The 22,780-nt window shown below is 36.0% G+C and overlaps 1 protein-coding gene across 7 annotated transcripts in view; it reads right to left on the bottom strand.

Moving 5' to 3' along the window:
* The window catches only part of LOC121379261 (ankyrin-2-like), a 253,747-nt gene that overhangs the window by 150,059 nt on the left and 80,908 nt on the right, over positions 1 to 22,780 (bottom strand). For 5 of the 7 annotated variants that reach the window (XM_041507782.1, XM_041507784.1, XM_041507783.1 and 2 more), the window contains exons 4-22: positions 19,015 to 19,113; positions 18,092 to 18,190; positions 17,073 to 17,261; positions 16,219 to 16,248; positions 13,936 to 14,034; positions 13,362 to 13,460; positions 12,820 to 12,918; positions 12,190 to 12,288; positions 11,495 to 11,593; positions 9,399 to 9,497; positions 8,459 to 8,656; positions 7,716 to 7,913; positions 6,868 to 7,065; positions 4,792 to 4,890; positions 3,478 to 3,576; positions 2,850 to 2,948; positions 1,531 to 1,629; positions 1,085 to 1,183; positions 59 to 233 (exon numbers count right to left, since the gene is read on the bottom strand). In XM_041507782.1, the coding sequence (XP_041363716.1) occupies positions 59 to 233; positions 1,085 to 1,183; positions 1,531 to 1,629; positions 2,850 to 2,948; positions 3,478 to 3,576; positions 4,792 to 4,890; positions 6,868 to 7,065; positions 7,716 to 7,913; positions 8,459 to 8,656; positions 9,399 to 9,497; positions 11,495 to 11,593; positions 12,190 to 12,288; positions 12,820 to 12,918; positions 13,362 to 13,460; positions 13,936 to 14,034; positions 16,219 to 16,248; positions 17,073 to 17,261; positions 18,092 to 18,190; positions 19,015 to 19,113 (2,275 nt within the window). The remainder of the gene's footprint in view (positions 1 to 58; positions 234 to 1,084; positions 1,184 to 1,530; positions 1,630 to 2,849; positions 2,949 to 3,477; positions 3,577 to 4,791; positions 4,891 to 6,867; positions 7,066 to 7,715; positions 7,914 to 8,458; positions 8,657 to 9,398; positions 9,498 to 11,494; positions 11,594 to 12,189; positions 12,289 to 12,819; positions 12,919 to 13,361; positions 13,461 to 13,935; positions 14,035 to 16,218; positions 16,249 to 17,072; positions 17,262 to 18,091; positions 18,191 to 19,014; positions 19,114 to 22,780) is intronic. The other 2 variants (XM_041507789.1, XM_041507788.1) reach the window with 1 other exon arrangement.

Raw genomic sequence — 22,780 nt, 5'->3', positions numbered from 1 at the left:
TTGGCTTTTAAACAAATCGGCAAGTAGTAATTTGCTAAAAGTACGTTAACAAATGTACCTCCTTCATCCTCCGAGTCGGAAATCAGGGTCTCCTGCATGGTTTCAGGGGAGACAACCTTGTACTTGTCCTCCGAGACAGGCAGCGTCTGCTCAACAGACGTCACGTCCTTGAGAACGTCCACGACGTTGATGTAATTCAGCTTCTGTGCGATGGCAAGTGCCGTCTGGCCGTTCTGTAACAAACAAGTGTTAAAGGGAGACAACTCACAGTTTAATCATTAACAACTATGGACAACTAATGTCATTGTTTAATAACAATTAAGTGTTAAAGGAAGACAATTTTGTTGGCTTGTGTTTTTTATTAGTATTGTTTTTTCAATTGAAAGTTTCTTTACGATTATTTCATCCTTACCATTATTAGTGACCATCATATATTCTTATTCTTCATCCTATTCAAAGTCTAGCGATGAACTGACTACATATTACACTTGCAGAAAAACTCACAGGCAGATCACGAAGATAAATTATAAAAATTATACCAATCCAAAACTGAACTATGAAAATACCACTTGTTTTCTTGGGGCTTTTTCGCTTAATATATCATTATTACAGGATACACTAAAATGTGGTCAAAACATATATATGGTAGTAACAATATGCATAAATAATCTTAATTTATATACAGCCATTAATGAAATAAAATACATTGAAAGTCAAAAGTTAAAGTTTATTTTTGTTTAACGACACCACTAGAGCATATTGATTAATTAATCATTGGTTATTGGATGTCAGACATTTGGTAATTCTGATATACAGTTATCAGAGGAAACCTGCTATATTTTGCCTTTACTAGCAAGGGATCTTTTATGTGCACTATCCCACAGACAGGAAAGCATATACTATGGCCTTTAATATCCAGTTGTGATGCACTGGCTGGAATGAGAAATAGCCCAAACCGACTGCACATCAAGCGAGTACTTTATCACTGGGCTGTGTCTCGCCCTACACTGCGTTAGTTTACACTGAGGGTTTTTAAACGTACTAGAGATATTTAAAAACTTATCCCTGTAGAATTAAGTCTTACATTTGTGACGGCGTTGGGTGAGGCGTCGTGTTTGAGGAGAACGTTGCAGACCTGGACATGACCCTGCTGAGCTGCTTGGTGGAGAGGTGTGTAGCCAAGCTGAAAAACAACAACACAGAATGTTTAAAACACTGTCCTACGGCCAACATGCATTTATTTTAATTTATTTTCATGCATATTATATCCACTTACACTAAAATAAAACAGAGAACTTTTTACAAACTCAATCCTATTTTCAACATGAATTACATCATATGTTTTGATGTAAAGTGTCAGCTCTTAATTCTCAATAATACAATGTTTCTAAATGCTACAAAACCAACTAAACAGGATCTGCTTCGCTGTTTCAATATCTTACAACTAGTTCAGAGCCAAAACATTTTGCACTATTAGTAAATCTTGTATGGAGATCAACTTGTAAATTATGTGCTGAGATAAATGTTTACCTTTGTTGTGGCATTCACGGAGGCCTCCTTGTCGAGCAGGAATCGAACCATGTTGGTCTGACCGAAATGGCAGGCTGTGTGCAGTGGGGTGTAACCAGCCTGTACACAAACAACATAATATATATATATATATATATATATATATACATATATATATACACACACAATTATAGATGTAACACTTGTAACCAGCCTATATACAGCAAAATAATGTTTTTTATGTCATATACTGTTTTCAGGCCCTCCAATTAAAACAAAAATGTCTGCAGCAAAAAAACATGTGATGGAAAATAAATAGAATATAGTCCACAGCAAGACAAATGCCAGTGAGTATTGAAAACTCCATGGCATTCTTCACGGCTTCACGACTGCCTTGAGCAATTGCACAGGTTGTGTTTTATAAATATAAGAAAACATTACAAAATTAATAATAATAATTACTGTAGATCCTGAAATTAATGCGTCTCTAAATTAATAATAATAATTACCGTAGATCCTGAAATTAATGCGTCTCTAAATTAATAATAATAATTACTGTAGATCCTGAAATTAATGCGTCTCTAAATTAATAATAATAATTACCGTAGATCCTGAAATTAATGCGTCTCTAAATTAATAATAATAATTACCGTAGATCCTGAAATTAATGTCTCTAAATTAATAATAATAATTACTGTAGATCCTGAAATTAATGTGTCTCTAAATTAATGCACGTGACAGTGGATAGACTAAAATGTGACATGAAATTAATGCGAGTGGCCTCCCTTTGAAATATTACTTTCTAACAACACACATCTGTATACTTTATGGTTAAATCCGAGTTACAGGTGCATTCAATAAGATCAACTCACTAACATGTCTGTGTACCTGTGTCAATTAACCTGTTTCTTGCCTAGTTTTTTTGGTGAGATTAACTCAAGCATATTTTTGCAATAATTTATGAAACATGTATAGATACCTAAATCTGGCTAAATATTAGCATACATGTATTATATATATTACAACTGTATCTTCCTTATCTGTGAACAGCGATTTAGAAGTCATAATGAAAGAACAATTCACAAAGTGGTATGCAGACAAAGTTACAGCGGACTTTTTCAGTAAATGGTCAACCTCAGGATTAGCTTGCTAAAACCCAGTCACCGCAATAAAATTTGTTACACTTTTGACACTATTGTTGAACAGTTGCAACACTTCATGATATGTAATGTATGAGGTTTTCCTGATTGATCATGCTGGGCTTTGTTGATTGTTGATACAATTAGGAACTCATTTCTGATGTTGGTATCTGCAATGTTTGGTAAAGAGAGTGAACTCACCTTTGTTTGTGGATCAACGTCGGAACCGTACTTCTTCAGAATTTCAGCCACGTTTACTTTGTCTTCTTGAGCCGCAAGATGCATAGGGGTTAGACCATTCTGTAAAAAAACAGAAACAGAAGATTATTAATCAATATCTTTAGTCTCCATATGGGTCCTAATATAACTACATAATTCAACTAGTAAGTGAGGTTTAAAAATGCATTTGCAAATATGAACAAAAAACCCCAACCCAAACAGCAACAATCAAATTTGATAAATACCACTGCAATAAAAACATCAGAAAACCAGCTCTTTTTGTGAAAGGAAAGAAATGTTTAATCGGGACTATTTGGTGTCAAACCCAATAATTGTGACATTCTTGTCTAGTACTAATATGTATTAAATTCCAATTTTTTGACATATGCATTGAAAAACCTCTAGTTATACACATTCAAGTGTCTGAGAATTCAAAATCTGCTTACCCTTTTATGGACTACACAAAAACATTTGTGCCAGGTAACCCATAATGCATGTCATAAATTTAATGTGAAAATTTCAACTTCATTGAACGACATGCAAATGAAAAGATTTAAATCTGACAATTTTCCCCAGCCTGAAACTGTTTTTGACCTACTGATCTACTTACGTGCGCCTTAGCGTTGACGTCACCGCTGTGTTCAAGCAGAAGAGATACCATGTCTGTGTGACCCTCCTGAGCCGCCAGGTGAAGAGGGGTGAAACCGTTCTGGAAAATACAGCAGTGTGCAATCAATCAATGTATGGATGTATGGATGGATGTATGTATGGATGTATGTATGGATGCATGGATGGATGGATGGATGATGGATGGATATATGGATGGATGGATGGATGGATGGATGGATGGATGGATGGATGGATGGATGGATGGATGTATGGATGGATGATAGATGGATGGATGGATATGGATGGATGGATGGATGGATGGATGGATGGATGGATGGATGGATGGATGGATGGATGGATGGATGGATGGATGGATGGATGAATGGATGGATGGATGTATGTATGTATGTATGTATGGATGGATGGATGGATGGATGGATGAATGGATGTATGTATGTATGGATGTATGTATGGATGAATGGATGTATGGATGTATGGATGAATGGATGAATGGATGTATGTATGTATGATGTATGTATGTATGTATGTATGGATGGATGGATGGATGTATGGATGTATGGATGAATGGATGAATGGATGTATGGATGTATCGATGGATGGATGGATGGATGGATGGATGAAGAATAAAAGAAAGAATGAAAGAATGAATGGATAAGAATAAATGAAAGAATGAATGACAGAGAGAATGATGAATGGACGGAAGGAAGGAAATTGTTTATTTAACAATGCACTCAACACATTTTATTTAGTTATATGGCATCGGACATATGGTTAAGGACCACACAGATTTTGAGGGAGGAAATCCGCTGTCAACACTTCATGGGCTACTCTTTTCGATTAGCAACAAGGGATCTTTTATATGCACCATCCCATAGAAAGGAGAGCACATACCACAGCCTTTGATGTACCAGTCGTGGTGCACTGGCTGGAGTGAGAAATATCCCAATGGGCCCACCGACGGGAATCGATCCCAAACTGACCGCACATCAAGCAAGCGCTTTACCACTAGGCTAAGTCCCGTCCCATGAATGGATAGAATAAATGTGTGACAACACCTGAACGTGAATATTACATTGGCTATTGGACATCAAACAAAGTATTTGAAGATGGATGAACGACTGATGTCAGGAGAAAATGTTTAACATTTATAACAGTTACTATGTATACTGTAACACCATCAACTAATTTTATATAAAAAACACTTTAAAAATCAATCAAATTCTTCCATGCTATTACTGCTGCTGTGTTTTGTCATAATGATGAAATCTGAAGTTTGAGAAGAGAGAAATGTTACCTTGGATTCAGCGTTGGGTTTGGCTCCGTATTCCAGCAGGGTTGTAGCAATGTCCATCTGATTCTTCTTAGCCGCAATATGCAGTGGTGTGTAGCCATTCTACAAGTTAAACAATTTAACAGTGTAACCACAATATGCAGCTGTGTGTAGCCGTTCTACAAGTTAAACAATTTAACAGTGTAACCGCAATATGCAGTGATGTGTAGCAACAGCGTAACCGCAATATGCAGCAGTGTGTAGCTGTTCTACAAGTTAAACAATTTAACAGTGTAACCGCAATATGCAGCGGTGTGTAGCCGTTCTACAAGTTAAACAATTTAACAGTGTAACCGCAATATGCAGCGGTGTGTAGCCGTTCTACAAGTTAAACAATTTAACAGTGTAACCGCAATATGCAGCGGTGTGTAGCCGTTCTACAAGTTAAACAATTTAACAGTGTAACCGCAATATGCAGCGGTGTGTAGCCGTTCTACAAGTTAAACAATTTAACAGTGTAACCACAATATGCAGCGGTGTGTAGCCGTTCTACAAGTTAAACAATTTAACAGTGTAACCGCAATATGCAGCGGTGTGTAGCCGTTCTACAAGTTAAACAATTTAACAGTGTAACCACAATATGCAGCGGTGTGTAGCCATTCTACAGTGTAACCGCAATATGCAGCGGTGTGTAGCTGTTCTACAAGTTAAACAATTTAACAGTGTAACCGCAATATGCAGCGGTGTGTAGCCGTTCTACAAGTTAAACAATTTAACAGTGTAACAACAATATGCAGCGGTGTGTAGCCGTTCTACAAGTTAAACAATTTAACAGTGTAACCGCAATATGCAGCGGTGTGTAGCCGTTCTACAAGTTAAACAATTTAACAGTGTAACCACAATATGCAGCGGTGTGTAGCCATTCTACAGTGTAACCGCAATATGCAGCGGTGTGTAGCCGTTCTACAAGTTAAACAATTTAACAGTGTAACCGCAATATGCAGCGGTGTGTAGCCGTTCTACAAGTTAAACAATTTAACAGTGTAACCGCAATATGCAGCGGTGTGTAGCCGTTCTACAAGTTAAACAATTTAACAGTGTAACCACAATATGCAGCGGTGTGTAGCCATTCTACAGTGTAACCGCAATATGCAGCGGTGTGTAGCTGTTCTACAAGTTAAACAATTTAACAGTGTAACCGCAATATGCAGCGGTGTGTAGCCGTTCTACAAGTTAAACAATTTAACAGTGTAACCGCAATATGCAGCGGTGTGTAGCCGTTCTACAAGTTAAACAATTTAACAGTGTAACCGCAATATGCAGCGGTGTGTAGCCGTTCTACAAGTTAAACAATTTAACAGTGTAACCGCAATATGCAGCGGTGTGTAGCCATTCTACAAGTTAAACAAGTCATACTTGTAATAAAATATACTTGTTTTTATATTACATCTATGATTGAGTTTTAACAGCAATGAAATATTGAACTAACTGTTTTGTAAGCTTGTGAAAGCTCTTACAACAAAGGAATAATATTTAAAAATCTTTGATGACCCGAAATCAGTTCATATGATTTGTTACCTAGGTAACTGATTGTTTCGCTATGTGAATTATATTTATAATACTAGTAATACTACTGACTACTAATATGCGGTGTATCAGTGTCCAGAGACCAGCCTACAACAGTATAGAATAGATGCATTATTCAGGGGTGGGAATTGGTGAACTGTAAAACAGAGGAAATCTAGAGGGGTCCGGGGTGGTGAACTGTAAAAAATAAAAGGAGAGGAAATCTAGAGGGGTCTTGGGTCAAGGACGATTAAAATGCGAGGAAACGCCATTTTCCATCAGATAAAAAGCATGGATCCGAGGAAAATCCCCACCCCTGATTGTTGGAATACATCAATAATCTTCTAGTGATCCTCAAGTTTCCAGCTTTTAATTTTAGAATGTATTGATCCACCACATAACCATAACCCATGTGGCGGTTCACTTCAGATATTTAAAGGTAAAACTAGCTGCAGTAGCCAATATAAATTTGTGCACTGCCTAATAACCCAGATGAGTGCCTATATGGGTAGTGCAGTGTTTGAGATACCTCACCTTGGCTGCTGCGTGTGGGTTGGCCTTGTGTTCAAGGAGGAGCTGAGCGACGTTCACGTGGTTGTAGTGCGTGGCGACGTGTAGCGGTGTCAGTCCGTTCTTCCCCTGTACGTCCGGGTTCGCGTCTTTCTGCAGCAGCAGACGAGCCACCTTGATGTTTCCATACTTTGCCGCTATGTGTAGCGGAGTGAAGCCCTTCTGCAAAACAAAATATCACAGGTATTACAAACTAAAACATTTTTCTATACTTTTCACTTTTTTTTCTTTTTTTTCTGGTGAAAAGTTAATTATTTGCTTAAAATATTCATTTCTTCACATATCATCACCTTAAAATTTTCACATTTTTCAAACTAGCATTTTCAAATCTTAACTGCAAACAAATAAATGTTTATAATAATCATTAGTTGAAAAGTTGTAAATGGCCAAACATTGTAATAACTTAACAGGATGTATTTACAAAACCATCATTATCGTCCAAATTATAGCACACACCAAATGTCCTATAAATATCAGACTAGCTAAAAACATACAAGATGTAGAGGAATATGTTGTTCTGACATATACCACATTGAAAGAAGACTGTGAACCTTTAATTTTTTAATATTAGGTAAATTTTAAATTTATAACATTATATCTATGTAGTATTAATTATTCAACATGAAGTAAATTTTAAATATTATATATAAGCTATACTCGTTAATTATTCAATATAAATATTACATTTATGAAATATACACATTAATTATTCAATATGGAGTAAATGTTTAATATTGTAACCACCAAAATCACATCTCTCTGTTATTCAGCTGCATTAAACAATAAAGTGTGTCCCAATGGGAGTGATCTACCTTGGTGGTCATGTCATGTGACGCGCCATGGTCCAGCAGAACCTGCGCGACCTCCTCGTGACCCTCCTTGGCAGCGATGTGTAGCGGGGTGTACAGGTCCTTGGTGACCGCGTCCGGGGAGGCCGCGTGTTGTAGCAGCAGAACGACGTTGTCAACGTTGCCGAGACGAGCAGCAATGTGCAGTGGAGTCTGCTTCTCCTGTACCAAGGAAAATAGTGTTAAATATGGGAAAGGAAAGGAATGTTTAACGACACCTTAGCACATTTTAAACTGTGACTGTGTAGTAGTATTGGGTATCAGTTGGAATTTCATCGTCGATCATCGGCTATAATCAGTTTGCACCAACCGATCAACTCTTGGTTTTACAATGTTAGAATAATGAACTCAAGAAGGATTTTAATTATTAGAACTGTGCACATGAGAGACTCTACAAATAACTAATTTTGATGGATTGTTTTATTTAATACCTAATCAGTATTTGTATTTGTGTTCTTTATGTACATATGAAAACAAAGAAAAACCTCAGTATATTTTTAGCAATTCCATCACCTAAACTATAGGCTCAATTACAGAAAACATTTCTCACAACAATCTGATTATGGATTTTCAGAACTGATCATCATATCAGTGCCTTCCAATTGATCAGCTTTCGATTATATTCAATTTTAATCATGATTAAGACTAAGTAGGTCAAACTAGCGCTACAAACTGAGGTCAAAGCGTGTATCTTTGTGCCCACGTACCCTGGCTGTGGCGTCGACAGTTGCATTGTTTCTCAGCAGGATGCGGATGATGTCCGTCTGGTTGGCGCGGGCCGCCAGGTGAAGCGACGTCTCCCCACGCAGCGTCGGCGTGTTGGGGTTGGCGTTGTGCTGGATCAGGTAGATCACGATGTTCATGTGACCCATGAAGCTGGCCACGTGCAGCGGAGTCAAACCAGACTGAAATATCAACACACTCACACTTACAGCAGTCGTACAGTTAACTCACAGCAATGAACATAGCATTAGCAGAGTTAAGAACTAGAGGCAATAAATAAATAAATAAATAAATAACTCACTATTCAAATGCATTTTCCATCAAATAAGGCAAAATAAATTGTTTCAATATGGCATTATTTTTATGTCCAAGCATACGTAATAATCATGGCAGACCTTTGAAAACTGCGAGAATAATCATTTCATTTGTGTGTCACTCGCACAAATCTACTTTTGCACTATCTATTTTTTGTCAGTGCATTAAATTTAGGACATTGTGGGTTATGGTAGCTATAGTCAAGCCGAAGGCTTCTTCAACTGTTATGGTAGCTACAGTCAAGCTGAAGGCTTTTCCCTGCAAACTTGCACAGTGCAATTCTAAATACAACTTTAAGCTGAAGATTTTAAATTATTATATTAAAAACAAAATAAGAAATATTTTGATAAAGCCAAGTAAATGTTTATAGAATGCCAGTATTCCTAGTTTTACACAGTAGAATTCATGGACAATGGTTGGGTGGACTAAACAATACATGGAAGAGGTAGGACCAATCTACAAGTGATAATCAATTGTGAGGTTGTATAAAGTGTTTTGGATACATCGAGCCGGCAATTCGGAGAATGTGCCTAAGACAGACGTGAACTTTCAGTGAATGTAAACACGTATCAAATGGTTGATTGATTAGTTTTGGTTGATGCGATGTACCTCAGTGGTTGCTTCAATGGAGGCTCCGTACTTCAACAGCAGCTCTACGACCTTGATCCGATTCTTCTTACAGGCGATGTGTAGTGGAGTGAAACCATTCTGCAAACAGAGATACAAACATTGTATTACTAATAGATTGCAGAGATACAAACATTGTATTACTAATAGATTACAGAGAAACAAACATTGTATTACTAATAGATTTTACAGAGAGAAACAAACATTTTATTACATACCCATTAAATCTTACTATATAAATACAGCTCAGAATACAAGAATTGAATACAACTTTCCGTATTCAACTCAACTGCCGGAACTATACCGTATTCAACGCTACTATTTATAGCACATGGTTACCGGGAATGCCCTTCGCGATATGTAAACAAAGATTGTGCTTGGTTTGTTTAAAATGTTATTTTGTGGAAAATTTGAACTGAAAACAGACGAAAACGGTGACAGATATTTACAATTTAATGAGCGCGATACCAAAACTTGAGATGGGAACACTACTAACCAACGAGCTTTTAATCCACGATAGTTAAGGTCGACGACAGTCACTTTATGGACCCTTGTTTTGGCTTGTTACATCGTACACAATTCTTATTCTTTTTCAATAAATAAAACATCTCCAACCGTAATTTTCTGATATGATATATTTGACAAAAGGTACGTTTTATTTCTTTCATCTTTCAAAACTTCAAATTAATATTTTGTCCAGAATTATGAAAAATAATAAAAGTACCGACCTGTAAACAGCGTTGTCTGCTTGTTATAGGAATTTGACAGGGGTCAAGGTTAGTAGACTAGTTTTTATTTTAATGTGGCGCAGCATTGTAATAATATAACTAATTTTGAATTTAAATGACATCAGTATTCCAATGACGTCACTTTGCATCTCCTTACAATAACCATAAACTGGGTACACAACGTTTCCTTTTTGAACAAATTCCAATGTAAAATTGCTATTGAATTTTTTTTTTTCTTAACATTACTAATGCACCTGGATGTCTTTGAACAAAATCTTGTGATTAAAAAATTGCACCTTTTACAAAATATGGATTTCTAGTGAAATTACGGTAAGATATGCTATATTTATTGTGTACGAAGCCAAAACAAGGGTTCGAAAAGTGACTGTCGTCGACTTTAGCAACAATGCCGTCTCCTCACGTAGAAAACTTGAATGAACTGTCAACCGGATTATTCAGTGGAGCGATGATTTATGGAGGCACATTTAATTATAAACTTAAACTTTTCAGCAACGAATAATTCCATGAACATCAATAAAAGAAATCACACCGATGACGACTCAGACACTGAGTGAACAATTCTTGACATTTTTCTTCGTTATTAAAACTGGCACACTGAAGGTTTTCTGACGTATTACGAGCAAATTAAATATTATATTGTTCGTGAATTTTATCGATTACATTGTCTTTAAAAGGCATTTCAAACAATATCATTAAAATTATAGGTAACTTTTCACTAGTTTTTTCTTATTTCTGTTTATTGTTTAAATAGAACTATATTCCTTTGTGTAATAATTGGTGGTTCTTCGGTCCGCATAGTAACACAGCTGTCCTAGTTGTGTAAATTTAGAAATCCCCGTCATTAGCTAGCAGTGTTACAATTTCTAAATTATTATTTGGAAAAAAAATTCCAATTTAGGGTATGTAATAAATACAAAACTACATATATGTGGTTTTCTGATTTCTGTATTCCACGAGTGTATTTCCTGCCGGAAACCCCTCTGCCTGCGGCATCGGGGTTTTCTGCAGGAAATACACTCGTGGAATACAGAAATCAGAAAACCACATATATGTAGTTTTGTCTATGTATTACTAATGAATTTTACAGAGAAACATTGTATTACTAATGAATTACAGAGAACCAAACATTGTATTACTAATGAATTTTACAGAGAAACAAACATTGTGTTACTAATGAATTACTTTGAAGCAGATGAAATTAATATAATTATGTATTATTATTATGATTATTAACACCTGTATTATACTTTGAGTAGTAATAACAAAACAATGATCTCTAAACTACAGACAAGACACAAAACCAAGATAGCTGATTAGAAAGGCGCGTACCAAAGCTCGAGCGTTGGCCTCACACTTCCTGTCGAGGAGCAGTTTGGCCGTCTTGACGTTCCCACAGTGAGCAGCCACGTGAAGCGGAGTCAGGTAGTCCTGAAACACAAACAACATTGTTAGATTTCAAAATACCTCAACACAAACAGAGCACATACACGTAAAAATTATTACATTTAAAAAATGCATCATAATCATTTTCAGAAAAAATTAAATTTTAAATGAATTGATGTAGAAATATATAATACACAATTTTAAAAATGCATTTTTACAGACTTTAGTTATTTAAACAATTTAGTCAAGTGTTGTACTGTATCCATGTTATAATATTAAAATAGTTTATATATGTTGGTTACAATCAATATCCCTAGACACTTTCTTATTTCCAGGAGCATAATTTCTGTTCAGTTTTCTTGAAAGAGTACGGTTTTCCCCATCTTGAGTGTGATTTTTAAAAATAATTTTTTCTATTAAAAAAATGAAAGTCTGTGTTTTAGGTTTTATTTTGAGGTGTAGTCAATTTTATCAAAGCAAATGCTGTTCTGTTTGCCATCACTCATAAATCTAAATTAGGACTAGAAAAATAAATACATTTTTATACTAAACTTAATTTTCCGCATTGAAATGGGGGTTTTAATATTAAAGATTTTAAATTAAAAGTGTTCTAAATATAATAACTAAACATCAATACTAACGACAGTGATCTCGTCGAGGTGAGCCTTGTGGTACAGCAGCAGACGCGCACAGTCAACATGGTCGCCCTGTGCAGCCATATGAAGCGGGGTCAAACCATTCTGAAAACAACAAACATTTGTCACTATAATATGATTACTACAGATTAAAATATTCAAAATTTCTAGGGTTCAAAATGTCTTAGCAGACTGGCATATATATATTAAAAAAAAGAAATTTATAACAAGAACAGGGCTTCAACTTGAAAATAGCATTTAACTAAATTTTAAAGTCATTAAAACAAAATATTTTCACTCTTATTAAGGTCCTCTGACAAATATATCTTTTATTTATTCTCATCCCCCCTCTTTCATTTTATTTTCAAACTTTCTTCACTCTGTTTATCCCTTATACTTTCTCATTTTTTCATTATTCCTCTCTCCATTTCATTATTTCATTTTATCTCCATTTACCCCTTCTTTTCACGCTAATCATACTCCATTATTTCATTTTATCTTTGTTTCTGAGGGGCAGTGACAACCAATTTTCCATTACAAATAATTCAGCAAACCTACTCCTAAATTAATAAAACACCAGCTCTATACTATTAATTTCAGTTTTGTAGAACATGTTGCTATCAGCAGGAGACTGACCTTTGTTTTTGACGAGTTTGGAGTGCCACGTTCCAGGAGAAGATCAACAACACCCTCGTGACCCGAACGAGATGCACAGTGCAAGGGAGTTAACCCATCCTGAAACACAACAACAAAAACAAATGATTAAATGTAAATACACATTTTCATCATAACAATTTCATGAAACAAACAGTTGTAAATAATGAGTATGGACTTCATTTCAAATTGTCATTCCTAGTCATTCCTATTTTGGCCATTTTAACAATTTATTTGTTATTTCCTCAAACACCAACAGACATACAAAATAAAAAGGGTAAACAAATAATACATTAAAAATCAGTTTTTATGACATTCATTTCTTAACGATGTTAATATTACTAAAAGGAAATTGTCAAAATATGCCATAAACACATCCTGAATATTTGGTACTAAATCTAACAAAGAGTCAAACTATAACATCCCCCCCCCCCCACAAAATAAAATAAAATGGAACATATTTTTGTCAAACAAAATTATAATTGATAATTAGAAATCAAAATGTACAAAAACATTCATCTTACGCGAGTTCTCTCATCAATGGTTGCTTGGTTGTCTAGCAACAATGTCACCATGTTAGCTTTCCCCCAGCGAGATGCCACATGCAGGGGTGTGATGTTATTCTGAAAAACACAACAGTCACAATGTTTATCTCTATACAGCTACACACCGCCAGGGACACATAACATTTACATTTTCCACTATTAACACATTTATATCATGCATGTGTATTAACAAAATAATTATACAAAAACTGCATTTCTTACATATCTGTTGTTAGTTTTGATAACACATAGTTGTTTACACATGTACATGTGTTTACAATTTCAAGACACACGACTGGCTGCTCCTAGGTGATGACCAGGTCACCAATGCCATACAACCAATGAAAAGCTACATGATGGAAATTGATCAGACTGTGACGTATAGTTAACCTGACAATTGTGTAACAAGGTGGCACTAAAATCTGAAATTTTGTAACAAGATGGCACTAAAATCTGAAATTGTGTAACATGTTGATACTAAAATCTGAAATTGTGTAACAAGTACATAAATGATAAATACATCAGTAAATGAATTCAAATATTGATAACTGACCTTGGCCTTGAAGTTGACCTCTGCCCCACGAGTAATGAGTAGCTTGGCCACATTTGTGTTACCATAGTGAGAAGCAATGTGCAGCGGGGTAAAGCCACTCTGAAAAAATTAAAAAATAATTTAAAATCTAAGAATTTGAATTTTGTCTTTAATTAATGTCATTGGAACACATCTCTAAATTTGGAGAAAATAAAGACAAAAACAAACGACAAAGCATATAATACAAAAGTGTTTGTTTAACACATTTTATAAAACATCTTACATTGATGTAGTAGACAAAAACCGGTAACAGTAATAATGCAACTTAAATGTAACTTTTCAAGAGTCATTTACTATTATTATTATTATGACACACAAAAAACTAAATGTTTAACAATTTTTAAGTCTGTGTGTGTGTGTGCACGTGTTTGCATGTATATATATATGTATGTGTTTAGGAGGGGTGTGTGAATGTATTTATCTATTTATCATATAATTGCCATATATATGGAATAAATCTGTGACACAAATCTTCCTATCTCTGATATCAATATGCAAACTATCCATAACACAATTGCATTATTATTTCTGAAACATACAGGAACATTTCTCACAATATCAAGATACTAGAAAGTGATTTTAACAATACATTTTGCAGATTACTGTAAATTTTAACTAATATTATGGGATATATATTTTCTCATTAATTCCCACTGGATTAGCTAGCTTTTACTTGGAGATAAAAACAAATATCTGACTGGTCCTCAGGCTGTACAATATCTAAATATGCCAAGTATACGCAACTGATGTCAAAACTCTTGTAAAATGTTGAATCTTTGTTTTAAAAATATTTTGACAAATAAGTAAATTTATCCCACTGTATATTAATGGTGAAGTGGTTGCCTGTTTTATGTTGTTGTAGAATGGGGACTTTATTTCTTCAAGTATTATTAAACAAGTTTGTAGGTGAAATGTTTACAACTTGGTCAAGAATAAACAAATGTTTACAAATGTTTTGTTATTGTAATTAAGGGGGAAAGAAAAAGAATCAGTTACCGTACATTATGAGATATAGATAAATTAAATCCAAAATAATATATGCAACAGCCAAGGTTTACAAAAACATGTCCCTTGGGTTGGATTTGCTTTATCTATCACAATGGTGATAGTTTCTGTAGGTTATTTCTATCTAAACTAGCTAATTCGGATTCTAATAGAATATATTACATTAATTAACACATATTGAAAAACAATAACCTTGTCCAAAACACACATGAAAATGATTGGTGCACAAACAGGACAGTAAAACAGTTTACCGTTGCTTAGCAACAAAAACAAATATATGGAGAAAAAAAAGAAAAAAACACACAAAATGCAACACAACTTTAAAAAAATGATAAACACAAACCAGCTAAAAACAACTTTATTTGACATGACCATGTCACTAATGTGTAATGAAAAAAGAAAGGAATGTGCAAACACAAGCTTACAAGACATTTACAAATAAACCATTGTTAAAAGTTTATTTCTGCATATAGTAGATTGGTATTTGTTTTCCCTGTTTTTCTTACCAGGTAAAGTTAAATGTTTGTTTGGTGGCACATCAATTTATTAATCATCAGCAACTGAATATCAAACATTTGACAATTTCTGGTGGATCTTTTATATGCATTTTCCCACAGACAATGCAACACATACCACAGACTTTGATATACCAGTCGTGGGGCACTAGTTGGATCGGGAATAAAGAATTGGAGAATGGGTGCACCAAGTGGATCCACTACTACGATACAAGCACTTCAACAGTGCTCTACCAACTGAGTGGAATCCCAACTGGAAATATATCCTCAAATAGCAAGACTAAACAGGTGGCCTTTAATTTTAGTTAACCTTTGTTTTGTTTAACAACACCACTAGAGCACACTGGTTTATTAATAATTGGCTATTGGATGTCAAACATTTTGACATTTTGACATGTAGTCTTAGAGAGGAAACACCCTACACCCTGCACTGGCTTGAACAAGAAATAGCTCAACGGACCCATCGACGGGGATCGATCGTGCATCAAGTGAGTGCTTTACCACTGGGCTACGTACCACTCCTTCTTTAATGCTTTTTTAAATTATTAATAGCTCAACACAATCAGAGATTTGTTTTTAAAATACACACTGCACAACAATACTGGTATGTTTACAAGAGACAGGGAATAAATGCATTAAACACTTGACAAACAGAACACGTGGTGACAACCAATGAGAGAATGCAAGACAAACAAGTTATGACAACAAACCAATGAAAACCAACCTTAGTTGTGTCATTAACGAGGCCTCCACTCTGTGAGAGCATGGGAGAGCAAGTCATGAGTTAGATGATGTTTACAAAACACTCTATACACGTTTATTAGTACCAACAGTTACAACAACAATGCAGATTATTTTTAAACTATAACAATGCATACATGTCTTAATATTATAAAAGACTGTGACAAACTGGTGTAACACACACACACATACACACAAACACATACAAACACATATACACCCATGAACATACCTATCCACCTACATAGACGGATACACACAAACACACACTCTCAACCACACACACACACACACAGACAAACACACACACACAGACACACACACACAAACACACACTCTCAACCACACACACACAGACACAGACACACAAACACTTACACACACACACACACTCTTACACACACACACTAACACTCACACACACATACACACACACACACAAACAAAAAATATATTTGCATGCTATTCACATGCATTCCATTTACATATCCCTGAAACGGTTTTAGACATTACCCAAAGCATAATATAAACATATACCATCATACTATTAAATGGTATTATTTTTTTCTTGGGGGGGGGGGGGGGGGGGGGGAGGGTGGTGGTTTAGGCTGGTGGTTTTCAGACAATATTTATTTATTTAATAAATGAAATGGATTGACAAACAGGCCTGTATTAACTCAAACACACAGTATTTACTATTTACAACAAAGATGACCTCATATAAATATAATCACTGCAATTTCAAATGTTAAAAATATTTAAACTTTTCACAGTATCTTCTTAAGACAAGTTTAAAACGGTGAAATCAAGGGTAGATAACTGAGAAGGTCCACTCACTTTGGTCTGCGTGTCGACGTTGTTCTGTTCGTTCTGTAGCAGCAGCGCCGCCGACTTGACGTCGTCTTTCTTAGCGGCGATGTGCAGGGCAGGCAGGCGAACCTTGCCCTTGCTGTCATGTTCGAGGAGCACACTAACCACCTTCTCATGGCCTTGTTGAAGAGCTACAGCCAGGGGAGTGAACCCATCCTGTCAACAAAAACCATGCAGTTCGTTTATCAAATATTCACAACAGTAAACGTGTTGTTACAGGATGTATGTACTACAGCGATAAATTTATTTACTAAAAAAGTTTAAAGTTTGTTTTGTTTAGTGACACCACTAGAGCACATTGATTTATTAATCATCGGCTATTGGATGTCAAACGTATGGTAATTTTGACAGTTACAGAGATGAAACCCGCTACATTTTTTCTATTAGTAGCAAGGGATCTTTTATATGCACCATCCCACAGACAGGATAGAATATACCACGGCCTTTGATATACCAGTCATGATGCACTGATGTCGTGATGCTAGATTGGGCTACGTCTCGCGGTTATTTACTAAAAGGCCTCAGTATCTTTATGACTGGTAGGTACAGGGTTCGCACCCATAGCAAGCTGTAATGTCTCAATGGTGAAGTGTAAAGTCACAACACTGACTTCTCTCTCAGTACCAATTAACCATCAACCCACTGTCCTGGACAGGCAAATCTGATCACTGAGGTATGTGCCCAGGACAGAATGCTTGAACCGTAACTGGATATATATACATCAAAATAAATTGAACCTACTGCACATCAGATGAGTGTTTTACTAAAAACACAGTAAAATTAATTGATAATTTATCATGTAGTGTTCACAAAAAAACTGATTTTGTTAATGACAGAGATGTGGCATGTATGCCTTTTTAAAAATAAACATTTACTGAAATAATGTTTTAAAAGCTGAAAAATATCCAGTCTACTTTGTGAAAACAAAAAATGTGAAATGAGCTTCAACTGTGATTTGTGTCGGCTCTGTGCGATGAGCTGCTTACCTCAGTGGCCAGGCTCTGGTTGGCTCCGTTCCCTAACAGGAACTTGAGGACCTCTGCGTGACCTTCTTGGGCTGCCATGTACAGGGGAGTGAAGCCAGCCTGGACAACAAATAACACGTAATAATTAGAAACAAACACATTAACATTAACAATAAATACACTCTTAGAATAAGGCAATAAACAAATAACATGTAATAATTAAAAACAATCACATTAACATTAACAATAAATACACCCTTAGAATAAGGCAATAAACTAAATAACACGTAATAATTAGAAACAATCACATTAACATTAACAATAAATACACCCTTAGAATAAGGCAATAAACTAAATAACACGTAATAATTAGAAATAAATACATACAGACAGACGATTTAAAAAATGCAACTACCAGCCCGACAGTCTATCCGTCTTTTTGATTTTGTTTGACATGTGATGTTGATTACTTACCAAGTGCTATTAGTAATGTTTTGTCAATATATATCTATATATATCATTTGAAGGGAAGACCCTGTATATTATAATACTGTTAATAATATATTGTTCTATAGACTGGCGGACTAGTCGAAATTCTGTCCGGCTAGTAAAATTTAGTTGGTTCTGGTCCGGCGGGCTAGTTAAATATTTTCCATTTCTGCACCCCTAAATGTACTTAAAGAAAGTAAGTCAATTAGTACAAAATGATTCATGTTTAATTGGAAATATTTCAAAATATTAAACTATACTATACATTCAGTCTACTTTTTCAAAACTATTTTATTCCAAAAAACTTGAATACTGAGGCCTCTGCATGCTGGTGTAATCAATACAATGATTATTTAACCACACTTACCATGATCACTGGTTTTAGTCAAATTGCCTATCAGCGTCTCACTGACTGACTGTTTATTAATTCAATAATAGAAATGTCCATGTATTACCTGTGCCTGTACATTGACCTTGGCTCCATTTTCAACGAGGATCTTGATGATGTCTTCGTGGCCAGCGAGCGAGGCGATGTGCAGGGCAGTGTTTCCTTTCTGAAATCACACAAAACATACAACTCTACCTGTAGTCCACAGTCTCTTAGGTCACAGTACCAAGAGGTCTCTGCTACACATTGCAGTGTGCGATTTTGAGGAGAGGCTTGCAAAAATCATGTAGGACTCTCAAACTTGGCTAGCATACGAGCTTGCAAAAATTATCTGTACAAATGACATTGATTTTTCGAAATGACACAGTCATATATCTCGAAATCCTGGCAAACCACAATCTTGAATAGCAATCGTTTCCATGGTTTCATGCAAAACATTTAGTGTATCGCTGTTCTACTGGAGACACGTGGTAGGGCTCGCTGGGTTGGTGGCGGGCTCTCAACATTTAGTGTATCGTCTGTTCTACTGGAGACACGTGGTAGGGCTCGCTGGGTTGGTGGCGGGCTCTCAACATTTAGTGTATCGTCTGTTCTACTGGAGACACGTGGTAGGGCTCGCTGGGTTGGTGGCGGGCTCTCAACATTTGCAAACAGGAAGTCCTTATGGTACTTTAATTTTTGAAACCAGAATCGCACACTGCATTGTCATTATTTTCCTCACCTTTGTAACATATAAAACTACATATATACCACGGATCACACTGACAATAATTTGGTTCTAGATGATTTGTTTTATATATAGTATTTTTTGATAAATATTATAAAATGGCTAATTTTAAGAACATTTTATTAGCCAAATACCAAATGTTGTAAGGATTTTAAGGACTTTATATAATTTTTTTATAGAAATTTGCTAATCTGACAATGGTCAGGGTGAGCCGATATATAGCATACAGCATACATGTCCACTTTTACTAAACTCCATGTCCTGTGTTTATAAAGTTCAGATAGTAAAGAATGATCTAAACAAACTAAATCTGAATTTCATTTTACATTCTCAGTTTGTGTTTATATCTCAGGTCCAAGCACACTGTCCTGGACACACCCTTCAGCTATCTGGGCTGTGCATGTGTCCAGGAAAGGAAGTTAATGGTCAAGTGTTAATGGTCAAGTGTTAATGGTCAAGTGTTAATGGTCAAGTGTTAATGGTCAGTGAGTTTGCTCTAGTAGCCTTATAATGCTCATCCCCAGTGAGTTATGCATCAAATGTGGGCGGAAGCCAGTATTGGGATGTGAACCCAGTACCTACCAGCCATAAATCTGATGATATAACCACTATACCACCAAGGACGTATGTAAATTTAATTTAAATTAAAGGTTGTTTTCACATTTCATTTATTTTCATGAAGGTTCGAGAATGCCCTTAAAATTGGCACCCACCTGAACATATACACTTCACCAAAATAATAGTTAGTAAAAATGAATGAATGAATGAATGAATGAATGAATGAATGAATTAATGAATGAATTAATTAATTAATAAATGAATGAATGAACAAATGAATGAATGAAAGTTAAAAGTCTGACGAAACCACTAGAGCCATTGATTTTTTAATCATCGGCTATTGGATGTGAAACATTTGGTAATTCTGACATATAGTCTTAGAGAGGCAACCCACTACACATTGGCTGGAATGAGAAATAGTCCAATGGGACCACCGACAGGGATCCATCCTTGTCTAACTGCACATCAGGCAAGTGCTTTACCACTGGGCTACGTTCCATCCCCAAACCACCTTGGAATACATGAATGAATATTTACTCACATCCCAGCATGAAAAATATATCGGCTAATTAATGGGTGTCAAACATTGGTAAATTAATGAATAAATTAAAGATGGAACCAACACTGAAGCCAGTGGCTGCCAATCCTGCCAAACACTTGTATATGCCAGGTAACTGGAGTGTATCACATTAGGTAATCAGTGAGTGGAAGAGATAAGGTCTCATCCATCAAACCAGTCTACACCTGGAGCAAATTACCACTTCACACAACCTGAACACCCTCACTGGAATAATAGACTGATCCAGGTATAGACAGAAGAAAAAGTTTGGGAACATGTAAACTGTTCTCCGTTTCTCTTACTTTTCTGTCCAAGGTGACTGACTGGGTTTTCAAGAATGCATGCCAAGGGCAGTATGCACGCAGATTAATTATATAGCACTGTATTGATGTTGATGATTATTACATACAGATTCCTTACACACTATTAACATTTTAACAAGGGTTTTTTCTCTCTCTTTTTTTTCACAGAATAGTAATTTGTGTATTAACATTTTCTATGGACACGGATCCACAGCTGAATAATCAATATTTGTGGTTGGGTGCACAACCCGTAGCTTCCAGCCTACAAGTCTATACATGTCGATGTACCTGTTATGTGGGACACGCATCATGTAACAAAATGTATGATGCAGGGTAATAAATAAAATAATCCATTTCTGAGAGCTGTTACATACATGAATGAAAGCATGTTCAGTGCAGTATTCATTTCTTTTTGTGTTGGGTTTTGGGTTAGGTTTTTTTGTTTGTTTCTTCACTTGGGGGTATTTTGGGGTTGTTTTGGGGTTGTTTTGGGGTTTTTTGGGTGGTTTTGGTTTGTTTGGTTTGGTTTTGGGGGGTTTGGGGGAGGGTTGGAGGGTTTGGGAGTTTTGGGGGTTTTTCTTCACTACTTACAGAATTTTTTTTTTTTTTTAATGGAAGCCATTATATATATATATATATATAGACAGATAGACAGACAGACAGATAGATAGATAAAACAGAAGATGTATGTAGCTCAGTGGTAGATCAACTTCCCTCAGTGGATTCAAGATATTCCCATTCCAACCAGTGCCCTATGACTGATACAGTAAAGGCCATAGTATGTACTGTGTTCCGGTGATCACAGGACATGAAATGGAAAAAGTGTTTCCCACAAATTCAGGACATTAGGACTGCACCAAAGCTGAACTGATAACTGGGTGTGCCCAAAACAAGCCAGCCCAAATTAAGACCAAACATTCTAACCCCAAAACATTTCAAGTCAAAACCAATGGAATGTTAAGTTGTAATTAGATTAACTTGAAATGCATTTCTGAATATGTACAACTCTTCACCAGCTATTAATAACACCACTGCACTAAAGAGACCATGGTGTGCTGAGAACAGACCAAAACCTGTTGTGCTCAGCTTAGTAAGATGTAAAAGCCTGACACTGGAAATCGTTAGGCCTGCCACCCATCAGATTGTTTTGTAATTGTTATCGGAATGGCCCTAATAAGGAGATGAGCTGGAGAGGGGTGGGGGGTGGAGGGACTAAGGTGTCCTTAGGTACATGCGTATACTAGTAATGCATGCTTGTAAAGCCAGATGCAGCATGCAATAGAAACAGATGGTTTCAGACCTACAGACTTTGACAGTAATAAATGGGGTTAGCAGATGTTGTGTGAACATAAACAACATCATAAATAATCAACCTGAGAGCAGGACAGATTTGTTTTCTATAGCAGAGTCAACAGAAAGGAAGAAAGAAATGTTTTATTTAACGACGCACTCAACACATTTTATTTACGGTTATATGGCGTCAGACATATGGTTAAGGACCACACAGATTCTAAGAGGAAACCCGCTGTCACCACTACATGGGCTACTCTTCTGATTAGCAGCAAGGGATCTTTTCCCACAGGCAGGATAGCACAAACCATGGCCTTTGTTGAACCAGTTATGGATCACTGGTCGGTGCAAGTGGTTTACACCTACCCATTGAGCCTTGCGGAGCACTCACTCAGGG

The sequence above is a fragment of the Gigantopelta aegis genome, chromosome 8, assembly GCF_016097555.1.
Source record: "Gigantopelta aegis isolate Gae_Host chromosome 8, Gae_host_genome, whole genome shotgun sequence".
In the NCBI taxonomy this organism is placed as follows: domain Eukaryota; kingdom Metazoa; phylum Mollusca; class Gastropoda; order Neomphalida; family Peltospiridae; genus Gigantopelta; species Gigantopelta aegis.
The sequence above is the reverse complement of the archived record's forward strand: the minus strand, read 5'-3'. Positions and strand labels throughout refer to the sequence as shown.